This window comes from Haemaphysalis longicornis, unplaced genomic scaffold, assembly GCF_048455015.1.
Source record: "Haemaphysalis longicornis isolate Haplotype H1 unplaced genomic scaffold, Haemaphysalis longicornis Haplotype H1 scaffold_12, whole genome shotgun sequence".
In the NCBI taxonomy this organism is placed as follows: Eukaryota; Metazoa; Arthropoda; class Arachnida; order Ixodida; family Ixodidae; genus Haemaphysalis; species Haemaphysalis longicornis.
The window spans coordinates 82,980,965-83,001,743 of NW_027526225.1; the positions used below are offsets into that span (position 1 = coordinate 82,980,965).

Here is a 20,779-nt window from a genome sequence, read left to right on the forward strand (position 1 = left end):
CCTGAGGTATGTGTACATTCTACAATGTATCCGCTTTAGCAAAATTGATGAGTGAACGCGGCCTCCGGATGACCGGGAAAAAAAATAATCCCTCATTCATCACACTGTAAAAGACGTACTGGCGACTCTGAAAAATGCAGTAATTTTGAGCGTGATGGTCAGTTTTGCATTGGGCAGCCCCTGTGTTGCCGGCAAGAGGCACAGACTAGACTAGAAATATACGGCTAGAAATACGAATAGAAATACGACTAGAAATATGTAAATGTTTGCCCATGGGCATTCCTAGTCTAAAATCACAACAGGAATACTTCAAAAACCTAGCAAGAGTTCTAGTCGTACTACAAAAAACTTTGTTGTGACAACAGAAGTCCTATTGTTACTACAAAACCATCTGTTGTTACGACACACATTTCTGTTGTAACGACAAAGTCAATTTTCTCAACGACAAACATTCCTGTAGACACAACAGAGCTGCCATTTACGCTGCTACCCGTCTCAATGGGCAATTACATTCAAACCATGTGCAACTACTGATGGAACATCAGGATCACAAGACAGGAATTCGGCACGACGAACACCAAAATGAGGAAAGGAATGCGACACGTGACAGAACATCAGAATCTCGACCCTACAAGAATATGACAAGACGACAGTATGACACGCGAAAATACGACAAAACTACAGAAATTTTTTTTGTCGTCGTTTTTGACAAAGCACGAAAAAAAAAAACGCTGCAGCAAGCCTCATTTGCACGAATAATTCAAATTAGGCTTTTTTTAATCCTCCACCAAAGGTTCAAGCCGACCGTGTTAATGCAAGGTGGGAAAGCTTCACCAGAGGCAGCGTTGACGGGCGAGGCTTGATTACCAGCTTTGCTTGGGTGCCGCTACGCTAAGATGGCGTCAAAAACAGTCTCTCTGGTTGGCTTATAATATTTGCGACAAAAATGAAGGCCCATGAGAACAGGCACTCACGAGGATGGCGACGACCTAACTTTATTTTGCAAAGCAGTGGTTGTGGTCCCTTAGCCCATAAGCTCAGTGACGACTCAGTGGGCTCTGCCCTGCAGTCCAGTATAGTCCAGGTCAGCTGGGCGTCCAGGTCAGCGCTGGTCATCAGGTTCACCTACACCTCTGGAGGGGGAAGAGGGAAGGAAAAAAACTGTGGTTGATTGTCTTTGGAATCGGTAAAACACGAAAGTGAAATATGCCGCGAAATCTGCAGCTGAGCATGATTTGCGGGTCGGCGGCTGTCTTGTGGGTGTGCTTGGCGAGCGACGTCCTGCTGGCGGGTCGCTTCGACAAAGGTGTAGGGGCGTCATTTCCGTGACGGATATGTCGTCAGTGAAATCTTGGTGTATCCCGGCATAAAACACTTTCGTGTTAAAATATAAAACCTGAAAACGAACAACCCTAAGAAAAAAGTACTCTTTAACACTAAAGGTTGCTTCCCGCAAGAAGACCCTGTGTGCAGGGGTGAACCCTTTACAGGCCACTTGCTTCGTTGTATTGGCGTCATTTCCGTGACGGATATGACGTCAGTGATATCTTCGTGTCTCCCGGAATAAAACACTTTGGTGTTAAAATGTTGGAAGGCTGGGTTGTGAGCACACCAGATGATGATGTGGGTTAGGGTGTCGGTTTTTGGTGGGATTTAGGTAATGTAGCCGGGAGGGGTAAAAGAGAGTGTATGCGTGAATTCTACACACGAAGGGTAGTATCTTCGTGTTCGAGTAGTATATGAGGAAGAGGAGGGAGGGATTGTCTAACGGCACGTTAACATGTTGAATGATGCCTTGGAAGGTGACCAGGAGTACATGTGCAAAGTGTACCCCGGTAACCCTGGGAAGGAAGGGCGCAGGCTTATTCGTGAGCATAGTTGTTGCCCGCCGTATGGCGCCACTGCGTAGTGAGAACTAGAGCCACTAGATGAGGTTTAGCTATTTAGTGGCTCTAGTGAGAACCGATGCTGAATTCCAAGTACGTTCAATTAAGTTTTACTCTCTCTCCCTCTACGACAGGCAGCCCGGAAGTTCGTGAGTGTGAATGGGGGTACGTACATACAGTTTGGATGATTGTCAGAATTCGCTATAAGAAGAATTTGCTATAAGCGAATTTTTAGGCGATCCAGGGAAGGTGAGCGATGAGGCTGAAGAACTGATGATCTTATCCGAAATAGTGACCGCTGCCGGTTATCCAGAATATGGTCCTGGCTTGTGTACGGTGTGGATGAAAAAAAGAATGTGTACAGGAACAAAATTACAAAGTGGCATCATCGATGAGAGACTACCTGAGTTGGTGTAGTTGTCTCTTCATTATCAGGAATGAATAATGGAACAAGTAGACTTGAGAGAGAGAGAGAGAGAGAGAGAGAGAGAGAGGGGGGGTTACAACTTTACAACTTCACTGCAGTGCCGAAGAATGCCCGAATCTGGTGCACATGTTCAAAAAGAGCCTGTAATTTGTTCTGACACGTACAGTTCTTTGATATTTTTGTACCATTCCATGAGGGAGCTCTAGCAATATATATCTACTCGGCTAGATTTGGCCATGGCCGGTTCGCCAGTTGCCGGGCCAGCGTACAAGATCTCAAGTCATTCTCATTACCTAACCACATACAACAGGCTTCACTTTCATGGCTCGGCCGTCAGAGTAGTGCTTCACTATCTTTGTTTTCGCCACACCGGGGAGATTCAGCTAGTCCATGAGCCCATGGTTCGATCCAGCTAGGCCCTTGAAACCGTTTTTCTGATGGAGACGAAAAATGAAAACACCCTTGTGTCGAGGTTTCGGTGCGGTGTAAATTAATCCGTGGCCCTCCAGGGCTTTCACAACCACGCGCTTCATAGCGCATGCACAGATTCGGCGCGCCAAAATTTGAATTTTAGTTTTTGGACGCTGAACAGCAAGCAGACTCTGGCACGAAAAATACATAATATAATCTCATCGTTGTCATTCCGGCGACAGCCGCCTTTTCAATGCAGGCGAAAGGCGAACACGCCCGTGCGCTCGAGATTTCGGCGCACGTTAAAGATCCCCAGTCTAATCCGGAGGCCTCCACGGCGCGCTTCATCGCCTGCGTAGCGTCGGCGCGAATCAATCGATTAACTATTATTGCCATTCTCTGCTTCAGCCTAATATTTACCGCAATTGCAGGAATGAAGAGAGATAAGCGAACATATAAAGAGTCCAGCGAGATAAAGGCTGATAATGTTATTTTTCGTGCCTACTGTGGTTCTCCGTGAGACCGCATTTGGCGCCTCCGTCCGCAAACCGGAACGCCTCCCAGTAAACATGGCGCACGTCATGTTTCGCCAGCGGAGCTCGAGAGGCGGTCGTTCTCTAAGAAGTAAGCTTGTTTCGCATTTACTCACCGTGCTTTGTGTTTACAATACTTTCGGAAGTGACCTAACTGTGCCTTTTAACCACAGGACGCCATGACAGCGAGGAGGAAACGGTTCACCTTGATTTAACCAAAGGTTAGGCTTATCAATTTGCTAAACGTTTATGGTTGTGTTTTCGTACTCGTCTGTGCGTTTGGCATGTTTGCAGATGAATGCTTTTTCCTGTGGCTCTATTGTGCTTTGACAGCTGTCGCCTTAAGGTGGATCAACTACCCTTTCCTTGTAGATTGACCTTCTTGCACAGTTAACTTTTCATTTATCCTCGACCACTCCGTGCTGTTTTGATGTTGGGAGTTGGAACTGCTTGAACTCATTATTTTGCCGCCCAGTGGTTATGGCAATCAAACCTGCGGTGAAACTCAGCAGAGCTGCCTTTTTTAAACTCGCCCAGATCTCAGTGATCGCCTTGGAGCAACAAACTAACCTTTTTGATGTTGTGTTTTCCTGGCACCTAACTAGAACGATGTGCGCATAAGTTTCGTAGTGGAGTCTCGCATATCGGTGAAACTCGGTTTCTGAGCACGCGAAGATGTGCTAATGTGTGAGCCGTATTTTCAACAACGAGCGACACAGTGTTCACGTTTTCCATTTATTTCAGTGTTGCTCTTTTCTAACTTACGCGGCGTAAACTTAACCGAAACTCACGCAGGCGTGGCGGACAACTTGAGAGAGATCCTCATCTACTTGGTGCGCCAGGACGGAGTCACCAAGCAGAGAAAACTAGCCTTCCTCAACTGTCTCGTCAAGCTCAGCCCAAAGATTGTCCCGGAAATAGAGCTGGGGCTCACTCTTGAAGACTTATTCTGTTGGTAAGTGCATCTCAAGCGTCGTTTTTCACGAGTGAGACATTTACAAATGGTTGCTAAAAATTGCCGGGCAGTGGTTGAGCTCTAACCTTTTCTTTAATCGTGCATTTTCTAAAGTTAATTCTCCGGCTGTCTGTGCATGCTATGCACGAAACAACACTCAAACGTGGGGCTCGTCGGCTTCATTTGCAGGTTGTATTAGTTTAATTTTTAGGTTGCATTAGGATTGAAGTCTCTGTATAAGATGTCAGCGCCTGTTAAACATCCCCAAGTGGTCAAAATTAATCCGGAGCCCTCCACTACGGCGTGCCTCATCGCCTGCGTTGCGTCGGCGTTTTAAACCGTACAATCATCGAGGATTGAGGTCTCGTGTTCTGGGTTGGAGTGCTGAGTTCTGTCCGTTTCATGTCTGTTTCAATGTGTCCACTTCGAGCGAGCTCTTAGCGCCGACGACTTGCATGTGTCGCAAGTGAAGCAGGGTTTTCTTATGCACAGTGGTACAGATTAAAGGTCGTGCGATTGCAACTATGTCTTGTCATGAAACGGATACGAAGTGGGCATTTTTTAAACAGACAGCACTCGGAATTCTTTCTCCGGGGCTGAATTCTCAGTTTTGTCCATTTCGAATTTCCAGCGAGCCCTGATTGGCTGAAAGCAGACGGTCAGGCGTGATGCAGCAGAAGCAAGGGCGGGGGGTGTCGGTTCCTGCTCACGTCATTGGCCATAGACTTCTCGAGTGCACCTATGTCACGACTGAAACGGACATGAAGGGTACCACTGGGAATCGTGCTGCCTGCGGAGTAATAATTCGGGCCGACGAGCGTACCGTGTCGTGTCCCTTCATCCCCTTAACATTGCCTTGTCGCCTTCGCAGCCTGCGAGTGCTGCTGGTGCACGAGGCGAGCGAGGTGCGGGCGGGCTGCCTGCGGGCACTGCGTCACCTGGTGCGGGATGCGGAGGCTGCCCGGGCGCTGGTGGCCGCGCACGTGCCGCTGCTGGTGGCGCGTGCGCTCGACGCCGCCCTCGAGAGCCGCACGGAGCGGCTGCAGGCCCTGCGGCTTGTGCGTCGCCTGGTGGCCGTGGCGCCCCACGACCTGCCCCCGCAGCTGGCGCGCGGTCTTGTGGCCGTGGCCGCTGACGGCGCCCGCGAGCGCGATGACCTCGTGCGCGCCTGCCTGGCCACCATCTGCGAGCTGGGTGCGCACCTATCACTTCTCTCATTTCTAATTTGCCCCCAACGGGAGGTGATGGCAACGGGAGGTTTCAATGGCGAAGTTGCACGTTCACACGCCCGGCGAGCTCGGCAGGCACACGCTCGATACGAGAACACTGGCACTCTTGAATTACCATGCATGGCTTAGGGTCACTCTGCATGAGCGCAAGTAAATGTTGAAGATCAGGGCGTGCAAAGTAGGTTTATGAACCCGCAAGTAAGGGATGCAGCTCCCGTGTTTGATCAGAAAAACATAGCCAGAAGAGTTGTCTACGAACACCTCTGCTCTATTCACTTGCTGCCGAATTTCTTCAACGGTTTTCACCGGTGCATTGTCTGTTATTTGATCGCCTTTTTTGCTGCTCAGTGGTGCTCTCTAATTTACGGTCACCGACTCACCACAGATAGTCCACGGGTAGTCTGAGGATTCCCCACGCCGTATGAATTTGTTTATTTACTTATTTACTTATTTATTTTTATTTTTATTTTTTCAGCTTACTACATTGTCAGAGGGCATTGTTATAGGAGATACATAAAAAAGTGTTCAGTGCGGAAACGGAATCATGAATCTCGTAATATGCAAAAATAAAAACTAACAAAATGCCAGTCCACAGGTAGTCCGAGGATAAGCCTTTCAGTGATCTTAGGGTGGAGAGAAAAAGAGAGTGTGTAGCCGACTCATGCATGTGCAAGTAGAGGGAACAACCAGGCATATTTTGCTTGATTAGTTGTAATTTAAATTTCGTATGATACCAGTATTGTCTAGGGGACCAAATAACGGCGTAAGCTACCTCTGCACCTGCTGCTGAAGCCTTGCATTGCAATGTTTCTCTGTACCCCGAGAGATGCGTTTTGTCGAGTGTCTCCCTTGCCCTCCCCCCACTTTCTGCAGCTCTGCTCAACCCGCGGCTGTGCGTGGAGACGGGCGGCTTCCGGACGCTGCTCCAGGGGGTCCTGGACTGCCCGCACCCGCCCCTGGCAGAAGCCATGCTGAGCGTCATCTTCCACTCCATCAACGACCCCGCCACTCGGCAGCTGCTCGCCCGGGATATCGACCTCGAGGTGCGTGCCATTCCTTCACAGTCCCCGGGAATTGGGCTAGTCTGCCATCCGAGGCCTTCGAGGGGCCATGGACACAAAGTAAAAGTTTGCCACCTACTTTATTGCAGTTCAAAATACGTAACTCGTACTTCAAACAGACCTTGCCTCAAAGAAGTCTGTAATTGGCCATTGATGCACCTTTCTGATTTGAGAGATGGCTCGCTCATCTTTGTGCCCAATGTGACGGCTTTTATCCTAGCAGCTTTCTGGTCTGGCATTATAGTCTTCCGCTTTTGCTTCCTGCCTGGTGCATTCATGCTGCTCCATTCACGCGTGCAGCACAATAAAAAGTGAGGCTGAAGCACTCAAAAAGGGGAAAAAAGAGAAAAGCGCACATAACTTCCGCAACGTGGCTCCCGCGGTGCACGTTGGCAAGTGACAACAGTCGCAGGTGAGCACACTGCAGCCTGCTCACCTGCGACTGTGCATTGCCGGGTGCATTGGCCGCGTGTCGTGTGCAGCGAGAGAAAGGCGCGATAGGTGTCGAGGGCACAGTGGATGCATGGCGCGCTGTTCAGCTTTGCACGAGTTGCTGGAAGATGCGTGGCAGGAGTTTTGAACTGCTAAATGCGAGGTGTCGCGTTGTGCACCGTCTCAAATCTGCTTTTCGCGCTGTCGTGAAACTGGCTCAAAATTTCATTTCCCCTTCAAAATTTGTTCGTTATGTCTGGTAACGGGCAAATTTTACCCTGTAAGATGAGGTTTTGAAATACATTGGTTTCTATGGAGACTTCCGAGGGGAATTGCAATTTGCTCGTTATATCCATTATTTCGTTATAGCCCACTCGTTATAACGAGATTTAACTGTAATAAGGAATAATAATTGAACACTTCCTTGTTTCGTCATGCTTCGGCCTTTTTTTTTTGTGACACACACTTTTACTTTCCAAGTACTATAAAGCTACGTAAATGCATTTGTTTCTGGGGACTGGCAGAAATGAAATTTAGGGCAAAAACATTTTGAGCAACCATTAAAGTGGATGTAGGAACACACTTTGATTGTACCCCCAGCCTTGAAAGTTTCCACTGTAGTCGTTCTCGCAATGGCCAGGCTGTAAGGTGAAGCGCACGAACGGGTGATTAGTTTCCCTGCTGTGTTGAGGGTTGAGCGGAGAAGCGCTGTGCCCTGAACGTGAGCCTGCCCTCCCTGTCCTCTCGCAGTACCTCGTGGCCCCGTTCACCGACAGCCATTTCCGGTATGGCGAGGATGCACCGGAGAACTCCTTGAGGTGGGACCCCTTCTGTTCTGTGCACTTGGTCACGTCGGCGTTCTTCATTGCCTTCATTTTGGGTGGCATTTCGCACAAGTCGTGCCTTGTGAACGTTTGTTCGATGCGGGTGTAGCCTGTTTGCTATCTCGGTGTCATTATTACGTTAACGTTTACTGAATTGTATCGTGTTTGTTACCTCGGTTACAGTGACGACAGGGAGTTGAGGTTTCAGGCGAGTCGGATCGCCATGACTTCGGTCCTGAGATCCTGGCCCGGTGAGTCGCCCCATTCCTTCACTCGCTGTAATGGGTGCATGGTTAGCTTTTATAAAACTGTGGGTGAGTAGGCGCAGCGTTGCTGCATTGAGGCTCCTTTAGAATTCTCCTTGCTACATTTTCCACTTAAAAGAGGGCGGCAGTGTTTGGCGGTTTGTGAGCGTTGTCCCCCACCCCCGTTCTCAGGAATGGTGTACTTCTGCAAGCCCCCGCCTTCTGGTCTGCAGTCCCTGGTAGAAGTTCTGTGCCTTCCCCTTCCCGAGACGAGGGTGAGTGCCTGAGGCGAGCTGCATTGTTGCTTTGTGTGGTAGGACACTGCTGCAGCCGGAGTTCAATGGGCTTGAATTTTATGGCCCCAGCCTGAACAAGCTGCTGTCGCAGTTGTCACCCCTTATGTTGGCCTTGAGTTGGTGGTTTTGTGCAAGCTCTTCCTGCTGTAGCTCTTACTTGGCTGCCTTGTCACTGGGAAGAATTTTCACTTTCGCCACGGTGTGTTCGCAGAAGCCCACGACCCTCTTGTCGTCGGCCAGATCGCGTGTTTGTTTGGGGTGTCAAGTCCAAATGCTGTTTTAAATAGCACTTTAGGGGCTCGCCTTGTCGTAGCTCGCTTGCTGGACCCAAGTAGAGCCTCACGGCGTTCTGTTATAGCGGCAGTCGTCGCGGTGTAACCCAGAGACTTCGAAAGCCAAGCGGTTCATATAGTCATAAGCGTACGAAACCCGTAAACTGCTGCCGCTTGTCATACATCTCCCCGTTCTTTAGCATAAAGAAAACTGCGGGTACATTTGAGGCAAAATAGACGTAATTAACCGGCAGCGCCCGCATTCATTTAGTTAGGAACGCTTGTTGGGTTGGTTTTTACAATAGTAAGCGAAAAAAAAGTGGCAGTGCAACGCTGGCATGTGCGGAAGGAAAAGCAAGCACAGAAAGAACAGAACTCCCGCTGGTGCAGTTTCAGGCAGGGGGTGTGCGAGCACTGCGGAGGCGGGAAATTTGAAATGCGCTGGGTGGTAGCAGTGAGCGTATTATGGCGCTACAGCCCATTATGGCGAATCACTGCTCTGCACTTCCGACAGCTTTCACATTGAGTGGAACGGCTTTAATTTTTTCGAACTGTGCAGCCTATTTCGATGCGGGGTGCGTTACAATTTGCAAGTTTGCTGCTGGTGTTTGAAATGAAGCAAGGTTGGGTGTCGTCTTCGAAGTCACGAGAAACGAGGCTGAGATTGCTGCTTTGACTATGCGTTTGTGAGGGAGTAGCTTGGGCATCCGTTTCCGTGTGCAGCAGTGTGGCCCGGTTGGGTTGAGACCAGCGCGGCTCTTCTCTAATTCACGCAGAAGAACATCCTGGCCTTGTTGTTTGACGTCTTCTGCCTGCGCCCTCCAGAGTGGACGAGTGACTTTGAATCTGCCATCAAGTCGGCCGGTGGGTTTCCTTCCCCTCGGAATCTTTTTGAAATCGTTTGCATCTGCGTACTTCTGCTGGTGCAAGCAGGAAAGCCTCAGCTCAGAGGGAATGCGATGCGATGTGGTTCCCAAACGGCGAAAAAAATGGTGTATATCTGAAAGGCGAGATGGGCCAGCAGTGCAAATGCACTTAGACTTCTTGAGAAAGAGGTGTAAAATGAACAATAACTGCTGGCATTTGTACTTTCTGTACCAGTGTTGACGAAATGCCACTGTCTCGGGGTATTCTAAACCAAGGAATGCCGATGTGTGCATGTGAGGGTGCTGCTGGGTCGTGTAATAAAGGTGCGGTTCTTTCATCTTAGATGGAGCACAGAGAGGGCAGTGGCTCTTTTTTGTTGCATTTGGCACTAATTCCAGCTGTTGTCTAAAGGTCTCTAAATGAGCGTTGAATAGGACACATGCACCCTTTTTCAATTTTCAAAATGATTCGTGGCTTTGAAGGCTGCTGTGAAACCTTTGATATGGAATATTCACTCAGTCATTCACCACTAGAACTCGAAACTGGGGTATTAGCATGGCCTTACTATTAATTTTTTTATTTTCGTTTGGCTAGCCTTTGCCGAGCGAGAGCACCTGCCTAGTTGTCAAGTTTGTCTTGTTGGCTCGGTCATTAGTGCTGGTCAGGGCTATGCACTTTTGAGTAACGTATAGCAAGGGAAGCTGTAGTAAGGGAAGTTTTGTTCAGAGGATTGTCTCTCCATTTCTTCCGTTTAGCTACATAGGCTGCTTAGTTGTACTTCTTTCTTCAACAAAAGCTCTTGATTTATTTTGCTGCTCGTTTGCTGTGCAATAATAACAAAACAAAAAAATTTCAGACCGAACAGCTCTACGAGAGTCGTGGAAGTTGTACGAGGGGTTTGTGGTGGCCGAAGCACTAGACCTTTTACCACCGCCATCCAAGCATAGGTGCGTTCGTCTTGCTTTCTTTCCTTAAATTTTTGAATCAAGTGTTGGGTTTTTGTGTATGTTGTGCATTGCAATTATAATCAATCGTTTTGAACGAGTCCAATCGCCAGATTATTCTTCCTTAATGAAGTTTGGGTGGGACATGGAGTGTGTATCTTTAGAAACAAGCGTATCAGTGCCAAGAAGATTTTTGCTTCCTTCTTTAAACGTTGAATTTGAAAGTTGAACCACAAGTTATTAGCTCTTTTTGCACCGAGTCCTACTCAAGCCCACTTATAAAAATGACAGGCCAGCGAATGGTCACTGCCGCAACCAGTAGTTGTTGCAACCTGGTTTGGCGAAATAAACGAAAGACTGCAGAACTGCCTTGAATTTTAAGAGTGTTGTGTGGCCCAAGATAGAACTAAGGAAGTTACAAGATTTTCTGTCCAGAGGTGGGGAATCTACTGTCTGTTATCAATCGTTTTTTTCCCCTGAAAATGGTTCTTGCTTAAAATGCAGTTCAGTAATTTGCATTTTCTTGACCTCAGTTTCATCAGAGTTCGCTCTGCGCAAACGTGTTTCCTGTCGTGTGACTGCGGGCACTCTAAACGAGTTCTCAGGCTGACCAGGGATTGTCGAAGACCTACTAATGAGAATAACCTCGTGGCCTGTTGCAAATAATTCTCTTCCATGACAATGTTGTTACAATCTTCGAGGTGACAATGCAGCAATTTTAATAACTTCTGTGCCAAAATGTTTGATTGAAAGCAAGAAGTACTATTGGCAACTGACCTATGCGGCATTGTCGGTTAATGTGTCCAATTGGAGAGGTGCTCTCCCTCTAAAATGGGATACCAGTTTGATTGGCTTATACCTTTACCCTCAACGTTGAGCTCCGAACATTATTCGCTCACTTTGTGGCCCAATGTTGGGGGCCCTGTGAAGGGTGTATTTGCAGGGCTCTGTCTGACTGGCACCCTCTTTTCTTCCAGGTCCAATCTAGTAGCAAACTACTTAGCCCTTCTTTTGCTAGCCTTTGTACAAGCCGGTATCCTCGAGGTGAGTGTGGCTGTTTCGTATTCGCAGTTTGCTCATCGCATGTGAGAAGTTTCGTTGGTTTATTTGTGACTTGAAGAGCCGAGGGGATTGCACGAAGGGTGGGGCAGCGTTGGCCAAGGTGATGGGGGTGTGCAGTGCGCCAGTTGTGATCCTTCCGTCAAACAGCAATTAATCCTGGTTGTGTTCTTGCTTTGAATGCCTGAGCGGTTGTTGTGTGCAGATAGGTGAGCGGTTGTTGTGTGCAGATAGGTTGCGTTTCGTTTTTGTCAGCACTGTGAACGAGAGAAGACCCGTCCGTCTAGCTGGTTCTCAGATATCTTCCTTCAGTTGCTATAAATGCTCAGTTGCTATAAAAACTCTAGTTGCTATGAACTCACGGCAAAAGCAGTGGTTGTGGGTACTCTAGCAAGCAATTTTTTCCCTGTCGCAAAAATTATGCAACATATAATTCTGTGGTATCGAATTGTGGAAGAGTAAATTTCCTTTGCAGTGGTAATTGCTTCAAGCAGGAATTTTTATTTGAAAAAAACAAAACAAAAACACTGTACAGGATTGTTCTGGGACAAATACAAAAAATAAGCAAAAATGGCGGTGTTGCTCCTCACAGAAAAAAACAGCATATTAAGATATAAATTTTGAACATATGCTATCAATGCAAAAGTCCTGGAAATATAAAACGCCTAACTAAAACTTCTTGACTTACAAAACAAATGTTAGCACTAATGTGTTTCGGGCCACCGTGCAATGCAGTTCCTTGAAACATAGGTTGGCCACACACGCATTGCAGAAACTATTGGTTTTCTGCTCCACTCTTCTTTTTTGTTCGTAACGCAATTTACAGTTTCGATACTTCTGCATTTTCCGGGGCTTGTGTTGAACAGGGGTCTCAGGTTCTTGGTGGGTGTGGTGCGCAGTCACTTTTGGTGCTGAAATCGGATGATGAAAAGTTGTCTGCGGAGTCAGTGCTGCTAATGTCATCGAAAAAAATCACATGTAGAATTGTCTAAATCACTAAAAATGCAGCATGTGGGTTTGATTCCCGGTCGCGGTGGCTGCTTTTCCGATATAAGCGAAAAGCGAAAACACCCCTGTGTACCAGAGCCCTCCACTACAGGGCATTTCATCGCCCGTTGGCGCATTAAAAGCTACAATCAATCAATCTAAATGTGCAGCGTTTCCGTGGCACCGTAGTGCGCGATGACGACACGATCTCCGTATCATCTGAGCACCTGTCACATGACACCGGCGGTGCTTTGAAAAATCGCGGTGCGCGCAAAAACAAACAAGAGGATGTAAGTGTGTCTACCACTCAGTAGATGGCTCTAGTTGTCAGAGCGCACTCTCAAAAAGCGGCAAATTCGAACGGAAAAACATTAAAATTTGAACTTGAAAGCTTCGAGAGTATACTATTGATTTGAATAGGCGTGGGCAGGAAGGCGTTAAAGCCTTCATCTCCTGTTGCTTGTTTTCAATTTTCTCACTTTAAAAGATAACGCAAACACTTTGAGCTGCAAAGGTGTACTGCAAATCTGGCGGAGTAGAAAACGCTGTTTGCAGAGTTAATTTGAATTTTCCGATATCCATACACATGCGAATGTTATGTTCAAGTTTCACTGGTGAGGCGTCTCGGCCTGCGATGTATTTCTCGTGTGCACGTTTGTTGATTTAGTATGACCGATGCGACCTTGGTGTTAGAAGGGTTTGGGTGAAGACGCTGACCTTTGGTTTCACAGTGAGCAAAAGCTGGTGTGCACTTGGTTTGCGAACGCCGTTCGTCATTTTACGGAGGATTGGGATTTCTCAAGGCGCTTTCTCTCTGGCGACCCATTATTGTGTGAGCGAGCTTCGAGAGACCTTTCATGTGCTGCGCTGTGCGTTTTTCTGGACACTTCTTTGAGCGTGAAGCCGTCAGCCTAAACCCTTCTTGCGCTAGGGTTCGTACTAATAAGCAGCTCTGCAATTTTTTTAAACATTGCACTTTTCCTCTCTGTGGTGTTTAGGCACTAGTTGAAGTTATTGTGTCCAGTGAAGAGGCCCTGGCCATTCAAGCGACAATACTCTTGGCGGAACTACTTTACATGGTACGCTTGCATTCCTTTTAAAATTTTTGCCGAATAGAGGAGTGTATTCTTGCTTTGTCCTTCGTTGTTTTGATGTTTCAGTGAACCTTTGGAAAGTACTTAAAAAAGGGAGGTTGTGGTGTTTAACCATTTCTGCAAGGCAATTAGGAATCGAGGAATACTGAGCTTTGTGCCTCTGTGCTTTTTAAAACTGCTTATACTAACTGCTGTATGTAGCAAAACATTTCAGCAGGCCTTGGCAACAATGTGCTGTGCACTCCTCTGTGCTAGTGTGTAAATTCAATGGAATTTGCCTTTTCTCTTCACGTGCATTGTGCAAATGTAATGTGGGAGAAAGCCCGAGGTCAGTAGGCTATGCTCTGGGGCAATGAATTGAAGTGGCAAGTGTTAGTTTGAGGGAAAAGTACAGCAGACTAGCTTGTACAGTTAACAAAAAAGATGTATTGAAGCAGGCATGGTATTCTTGCAGAGGCAAGCAAAATTACAGATAAAGTGAGGGACAATCGCAGAATGGAGAAAGCAAGAGTAGATGACTGTAATGAGTGAAGTCTGTGTGAGTTAGATCTTTTGTCAGAGCAGATTGTTGATGCCAGTCGCACAGATGTCTCTGAGGCTATTCAACTCAGGCCATTGTTGGTAACCCATACTTCCCCAAACCTGGTCAGTAGGACGCCCACCGACTCCATTCCTTTGGGTTGTCAAGTATGGTGAAGAAAGTAAGCTTTTCTCGCAGCAGCTGTAAATGGCTAGACTAGCGTTGCCCTTTTGTTTAAACAGGCCACTTGACAGCGTTCTAAGATGTTGCCCTGTGCCCCTTTCCCCTTTCGACAGGCGAGTGTGAGCCTGCCCTCGGAAGCTAGTCGTCACTGCCACTGCCTGCCCACTCTGATGTCACAAGCAGCAGCCTTTGGGTCCGCACAGGAGAAACGCATGTAAGGCCAAACGCATGCGCACACTGGGCACAGCCTCGTGGAAGCTGTTCTTCGTGTTTCTATCAAAGTTGTGTTCCCTGTTTTCAGTTTAAAGCCGGAGAACATCTGCCGGTTAAGCTTCCACCGATTGAGATTCTGCTGAAAAATGGCAATGCATAAAAATTACCTTGACGAAAAAGGAGTGCGAAAGCGTGTAGTGATCCTTGCTTAAAGGCCAGCCGCGCTGAAAATTTCGACCTCTTGAAAACCCTATTTCCGTATAGTCTGCTTAAAAAGAAACCAAGATGCAAAATACGACAGCCGAAATACGCGCGTGGGCGCCGCAAGCGGTCAGCAAAAATTTTGAAACCGAAATCGAGGGAAGCGCAACCATTAAAAGGACGTTGCAGCCGGCCGGTGAGCGGCTGGGCGGTCAGCAGCTCGGGAGCAAGCCTGCACGCAAGCTCTATGCGCGCACAGGGAAGCAAATGGGTGAAGCGTTTGGAGCAGAGCTCGACCAGTACTCCAGCTGCGTGGCTGGCCAGGGGAAAAAGCCCCCGCCACCTGGAGCGTCACAGGCTGTTTACGCGATCCGCCAGCAGATGGAGCGTGGTCTGCGGCGGAGCTTTTTTAAACGCTTCTGACTGATTAACCAGGCGTTTCACGGGGCTACCACTCGTGTCCCAGCTGATTTGGGGGGTACGTACTACACGTTAAAAATTCACACATCTCCACGAAGTGAATCATGGCGAGTGGGCGAAGCACTGGGGATCGTTCTTCCCGTAAATCACCCGTGGCATTGGTCACTCGCAAATGTAAGTGAGTGACAACGCGTGTGTACAGTAAATACAATTCCAATCCAATCCAACCCAATCCAATGCTCCTCTCGTATGCGCAACGCTGTGTACACGGATGCCAAGGGAGAAGCCACGGACGAAGCGAGGTCATAAGGTGCTTCGCCCCAAAATTAAATTTGGTCGAGGTGAAATTTTAGGGAAGTTGGCCTTTAACACCCCCTTGATGATCTAGAGTATGCAGTGGTACAGTTGAGGCGGATGAACGTGTCCTTCGCTTCCCAGTTGCCCTTTCGCTGTTGCAAGCAGGCATTGGCTTTACAGGCTGCAGAGGTTGCTTGCTCAGGGTCAGGCACTGGGCACGTTACCTGAAAATTTTTGGGGCCAGTGGGAGCCTGTTCTCTTACCTTTTGTGTGTGGTTGTTAGGGAACCTTTTAGCCACCGTGGAAGCACCACTTGTGCTACTGTGCACTTTGCCTCGATGAAGCGGTATCTAGTGTCATGCTCTAACCTCTCGCAAAACACCCCAACAGGTGTGTGCAAGAAATTGACATTGCCAAGGGTCAAATGTTGCCGGGGCATGCGTAGGGGTTAAGCTTATTGAGGTGAAACGAGAATGTGCGTGTGTGTGTGCGCGTGCCTTATTGTCCATCACGGAGGAAGAATATACGTAGGAGGTGAAACACTTATTGCAGCATGTGCACGCAAGTGACCGGCTAGAGTTGCGATGAAAACCAGTGCAGACCGCAATTCTTTGCAACTGCGGTGGCGAAGGGGGTGATAGTGGCTCCTGGTGAATGAAATGATAGTACAGTCGAACCTGGTTATGGTGAAGTGGTATCGGGGCAGTAAATAAGTTCGTTATATCCGATATTCGTTGTAACCGTAGAGGTAAAAATCGGCTCTAACAAATCGAAAATCTGGCCCGTGCAAGATTACTACAAAAATGCATTTTTTTAGGCTTCAAATCCACTGTAAAGAAGTGAACCCTTACTCTTCTCCTTGTTTGCATGTCAACCTCAATGATCTGGAACATGAGTACGTGAAATTACAACAGAACAAAGTTCACTTGGCAAAACAGGCCTGCATCCTTACTATTTGATGAAGGATGGGATCTTCGACTGGTGGCTACTCACAGCACTAAGCAGGATGAAGTTTTTCGCAGTGTCCACAAACGAAACTGCCTTTTTATACTTCTGTGGTTTTGGTCAGTGTTTCCTTTTTCTTTTTTTTTTTCTAAGTAGCTTCTCAGAATTCTGGTCAAATATTTCTTTGTTATATACGATACCACGTGCGGCTCTCATGGTTTCAGTTTCGTTGAGTGTCATTGAAATAAAGCGTGACCAACCAAAGTTTCTATTTAATTCGCTATAGTCAATAATTCACTATATCAGTGTTTGTTTTTTTACGAGGTTCAACTGCAGCCACAATTAACTCTTGGCTGTGCAGTGGAATTCTGAAAGTGGCGGCTGCACAGTTTCTCATTGCGCAACAGATGCTGCTAGCTTAACCTTGGCCAAGTGCTTGCGGCGTTGTCTAGCTGCCCCAGGAGCGAATTTTCCCTTCCTGTCTTGTTCTTACTCTGCACCCATACTGTGGAATTGTGTGCCATGTAAGCCACTGCGCTGCTACTTAGAAAAACAGTGCCAAAAACGACAGGACAGGAAGAAACGACAAACACTGCGCTGTCGTATCGTTCTTCCTGTCGTATTGGCTGCAACACGGATTGAAGGCGGGCCAGTTGGTAGTACATAACTGAGTTATAAAACAGCGTGGGAAACGGGAATGCAGAAAGGGCACCCAGACAGGGCGCTGTCTGTGTGCCCTGTCTGTAGTCCCATTTTCCACGCTGTTTTATAACTCTGTCGTATCGTTTGTAGCGCTGTTTTTCGAAGTAGCATCATACTACCAACTAGCCTGCCTCAATTCACTTGTTCAGTTCACTGCCCTGACCCCAGCAGTTGTCCGGCGGCCGTCTTCAGTGCGAGTGCAGTAATTATTCGCTGTATGGCGTTTGCCTGTGCAGCCGTGCGAGCACCGCGGTGGCCCGGCTGTCGCGGCTGCACGCGCTGCGGCGCAAGGGGATCATCCCCTGCAGCCTGTTCCTGGACCAGCTGCTGCAGTTCTGCAGCCCCACGCGGGCAGGCGCCGGCGGCCGGTCAACGGCCGTAGGCGGGGGCGACGGGGGCTTCTGCGAGGCGGCCGGGCGTGCCCGGCTGCAGGGCTGCCTGCGGCGGGAGACAGACGAGGGGGCCCTGCGCTCGATCCGGGACTCGTTGGTGCTTAGTCGAGAGTACAACTCGTGGGACTGGTACCTGGTGAGCACGCTGCTTCGCTCGCCGAGCGAGGCCCTGCGCGCACTGGCTGAGGGCCCCCACCGGGCGTTCGTGCGGCGCCTCGTGCACTTCTACAAGCCCAGCAGCCGCCAGTTCTCCCTCATGGAGGCCAAGCGACGGGACGCCCACCAGGTAAGGAGGATTAGTGGTCGCTCCTCGCATCGGCTGTCAAAATGTTAAATGTTAAATTTACAGCGCAATTAAGACACACACAAGTACGAGTAAGGGACATACGCAGCGCTGACTTCCAACTGATAGTTGGGAAAAAACATTTATACGTGCAAGACATAGTGACACTACAGCATAAAAGTAGATAAACAAGATATCAAATGCACTACACTTAATCTGCCCGCCGTTGCCTTCCAGTGCCAACACGTGCTTTATGTAAGTAAGCCAATTCCTTTGCAGTTAGTGACGTCCGGCCCAGACATCAACTTACTATGTCAAAATGTGTTGCTCTTTCCTATTTCTTTTTTTAACTCTTGCGGAATGAATGCAGGGGAATGTTTCTGAGGAAATAGTCCAACCAAAAGGCATGTTCTACAACACTGCCATGTTGTTTGCTCATATACATCTGCTTGTCAACACCTCTCTAGTTGCTTCCTGTTGTCTGCTCTGTTTGGTGCTGTGGTGTTCAAAAGATGAGTAGTGTTGCGTGGAGACAGGACACGGAACATGAACCGTGGAAGATGCAAACAATATATTCACACTTTCGCCATCTTCTCTGTGTAAATGCACTTGTAGGAAATCTTAGTTGTAGTGCAAGAGCTCCGTTTGGGATTTTGGGCAGCATAGGATGCGCAATAGAAGTTCCAGTGCTGCAAACTTTTTGGTTGTGATTTGCACTTGTGGGTTGCCTCGTGTAACTGTGTTCACAAAGAGGCCATCTACTAGTGCTTTGCACTGCTGCTTTCCAAATCTCCTTGTTGCTGCTAAAACAGCTGTGGAAGTGATGTTTTAGGATCTCTTCTTTCCTTTGATTTTTTTTTTTCTTTTTGAGCTATGGTTTCTGTGTCGCAACGAAAAAGAGTGGTCCACTTGCAGAGCTGTCCAACTAGTCAAACACGGCACAACTTCTGTGTTAGGGTTCACGCTCCAGTTTTTTTAAAACTAGCAGGCAGGCATTTTGTGGGGGAAACGTGTGCAGCCTCACATTTGGGCTGCTAACTGTCCATGTGTGGGCTGTTTGCGCGCAGTCAGTGTCAAATCAGTCTTATCTAGTGAAATGCAGTCCAGATCCTGGACATGGCAAAAAAAATTTCAGTAGACGGCCTTCCGCTTCCTGCACCGATTTCCCATTACACCAAACCAGGGTTGGGATGTGACGCCACTGACAGTTCTATTGAGGCATCGTGTCATTCTAGTACTTACCGGTTAGGTGAAGGCCATATGCCATGTGCTAAGTAGGCCAAAAAGGAGAGACGGGTCATTCAAAAGAGGAGGGTGGTTGAGTCTGCTGAACTACCTAGGTGGCTGCGCTTGCCAAGTCTGGGTGGATGGACGTCTTGTCCCACTGCCCTGGCCGCGTGTGGTTCAGGCTGCGTGCTGTGACTTACGCCGTCATCCGCCGTAGCAGACTCTGCTTTCCGTAGGCCTAAGCGACAGGCAGCAGAAGCGCAGTGCAAAGGCAATGTACTCATATTCTTGGCGTTTTAGCAAGTGTAGTGTGGTGACCAGGCTCGCTGAAAGGGGCCGAGTACCTGGTGTTCGCAACCACTTACTGTTTTTTCGCGCGTATAACCCGCCCCTGCATATAATCCGCACCCCCACTTTCAGCCCACCGGGAAAAAAAAAAAAAAAACCTCGCGTATTGCTCGCACATTTGATGCAGGAAAGGCTGCACCAAAGCTCCTGCTCATGCAACACATCGTGTACTATGTAGACTGAAAAAGCGTATATTTAGCAAGCAGAATTTAGCAAGCATATATTTAGGAAGCGCCTTGCAGTCACACTGACTGCTAGGCGAAGGTCACAATTCACCAATAAAATTCAGTTGTTAGAGTGTGCTTGTCCTTGTTTTTCCTTCCTTGTCCTTGTATGTTTTGCGCAATCGCTGCCATGGAGGGCTTAGTGAGTGTTACAGTAAAACCTCATTACAAGAGACACTTGGTTACAAGAGACATTTGAATGAAGACGGTTTGGTCGGTTTTCCCATGTTCCCCATGTTAGCAACATTGCTTACGAGGGACCTTGGTTACAAGAGACACATTTCCCAGGTCCCTTGAGTGTCTCTTATAACGAGGTTTTACTGTACTGCGTAGGAGCTTCCCGGCACAATGTGCATTGCCGCGAAGCTGGATTAAAAAAAACACCCCAAGTATTTCCGCACCCCCACTTTGCCGCTGACATTTTCGCATTTTTGGTGCGGGTTATACGCGCGAAAATGCGGCACCCCTGGCCCCACACGCCCAGGTGACGGTGGTGGGCTGCCAGCTGGTGGAGTTCCTGCTGGAGGCGGAGGAGGCTCGGGGCGGGGAGCTGCTGGAGGACCTGCTGGGCGACCTGTGCGCCTGCCTGGCCGAGGTGCGCCAGCCGGGGGCGCTCATCTCCACGCTTCTGGGTCCCGCCCGGCTGCTGGGCCACGCCTCGGCCGGCTACTTCCTACTGCTGGGCCGGCTGGCCAGCTCGGGCCGGGGGGGCCGGCTGCTCGAGCGGCTGGGCCTGTACCAGCAGCTGGCCGCCCTGGTCGGGGGCGGCCAGGCCCAGGATGAGCCCCCCGTCTACCTCAAGCTGGTGCTGGCCTCGCTGGACTACACCAAGCCCGGCATGGCGCGCTCCCTGCTCTCCACCGCCCTCACCGCCAAGTCCGAGGTACGGGGGACAAAGGCTGGGGCCAGTGGCAAAGCAGGAGCGGCGTTAAAGCTCTTCATATGTGCGATAACTTTGCTTATGGAGGCAGATGGGTCTTTGGGTTCGAGAAAATGGTCCAAAAAATCTTTTCTGAAAAATGGAATTTTTGGCATCCACGGCCACATTTCTATCATTATGACAATTTTCTCATCAAAATGTCCCATATGTTATTGTAAATAGCATTTTAAACTCTACAGCTCAGCTCGCGCAGAATTCGATGGTGAAACGGCACTTCGATTGCAATGCGGAGCTGGCATTTCGCCCTCGGATATCATTTTTGGCATCCACAGCCATTTTTCTATCAGTCTGCATTGCGCTGCTGGGCACGAGGTCGCGGGTTCGATTCCCGGCCGCAGCGGCCGCTTTTCTGATGGAGGCGA

General features: G+C 48.6%; 1 protein-coding gene across 1 annotated transcript in view; it reads left to right on the top strand.

Annotated features, from left to right (window-relative positions):
• Nucleotides 1–3,231: 3,231 nt before the first annotated feature.
• The window catches only part of Rictor (rapamycin-insensitive companion of Tor), a 61,359-nt gene continuing 43,811 nt past the window's right edge, over nt 3,232–20,779 (top strand). The window contains exons 1-15 of the mRNA XM_077693606.1: nt 3,232–3,348; nt 3,431–3,478; nt 4,053–4,212; nt 5,084–5,406; nt 6,315–6,484; nt 7,685–7,752; nt 7,942–8,009; nt 8,196–8,278; nt 9,348–9,435; nt 10,295–10,385; nt 11,360–11,426; nt 13,427–13,507; nt 14,339–14,439; nt 17,240–17,681; nt 19,962–20,360. Coding sequence (XP_077549732.1) covers nt 3,294–3,348; nt 3,431–3,478; nt 4,053–4,212; nt 5,084–5,406; nt 6,315–6,484; nt 7,685–7,752; nt 7,942–8,009; nt 8,196–8,278; nt 9,348–9,435; nt 10,295–10,385; nt 11,360–11,426; nt 13,427–13,507; nt 14,339–14,439; nt 17,240–17,681; nt 19,962–20,360 — 2,244 coding nt within the window. The 5' untranslated portion in view covers nt 3,232–3,293. The remainder of the gene's footprint in view (nt 3,349–3,430; nt 3,479–4,052; nt 4,213–5,083; nt 5,407–6,314; nt 6,485–7,684; nt 7,753–7,941; nt 8,010–8,195; nt 8,279–9,347; nt 9,436–10,294; nt 10,386–11,359; nt 11,427–13,426; nt 13,508–14,338; nt 14,440–17,239; nt 17,682–19,961; nt 20,361–20,779) is intronic.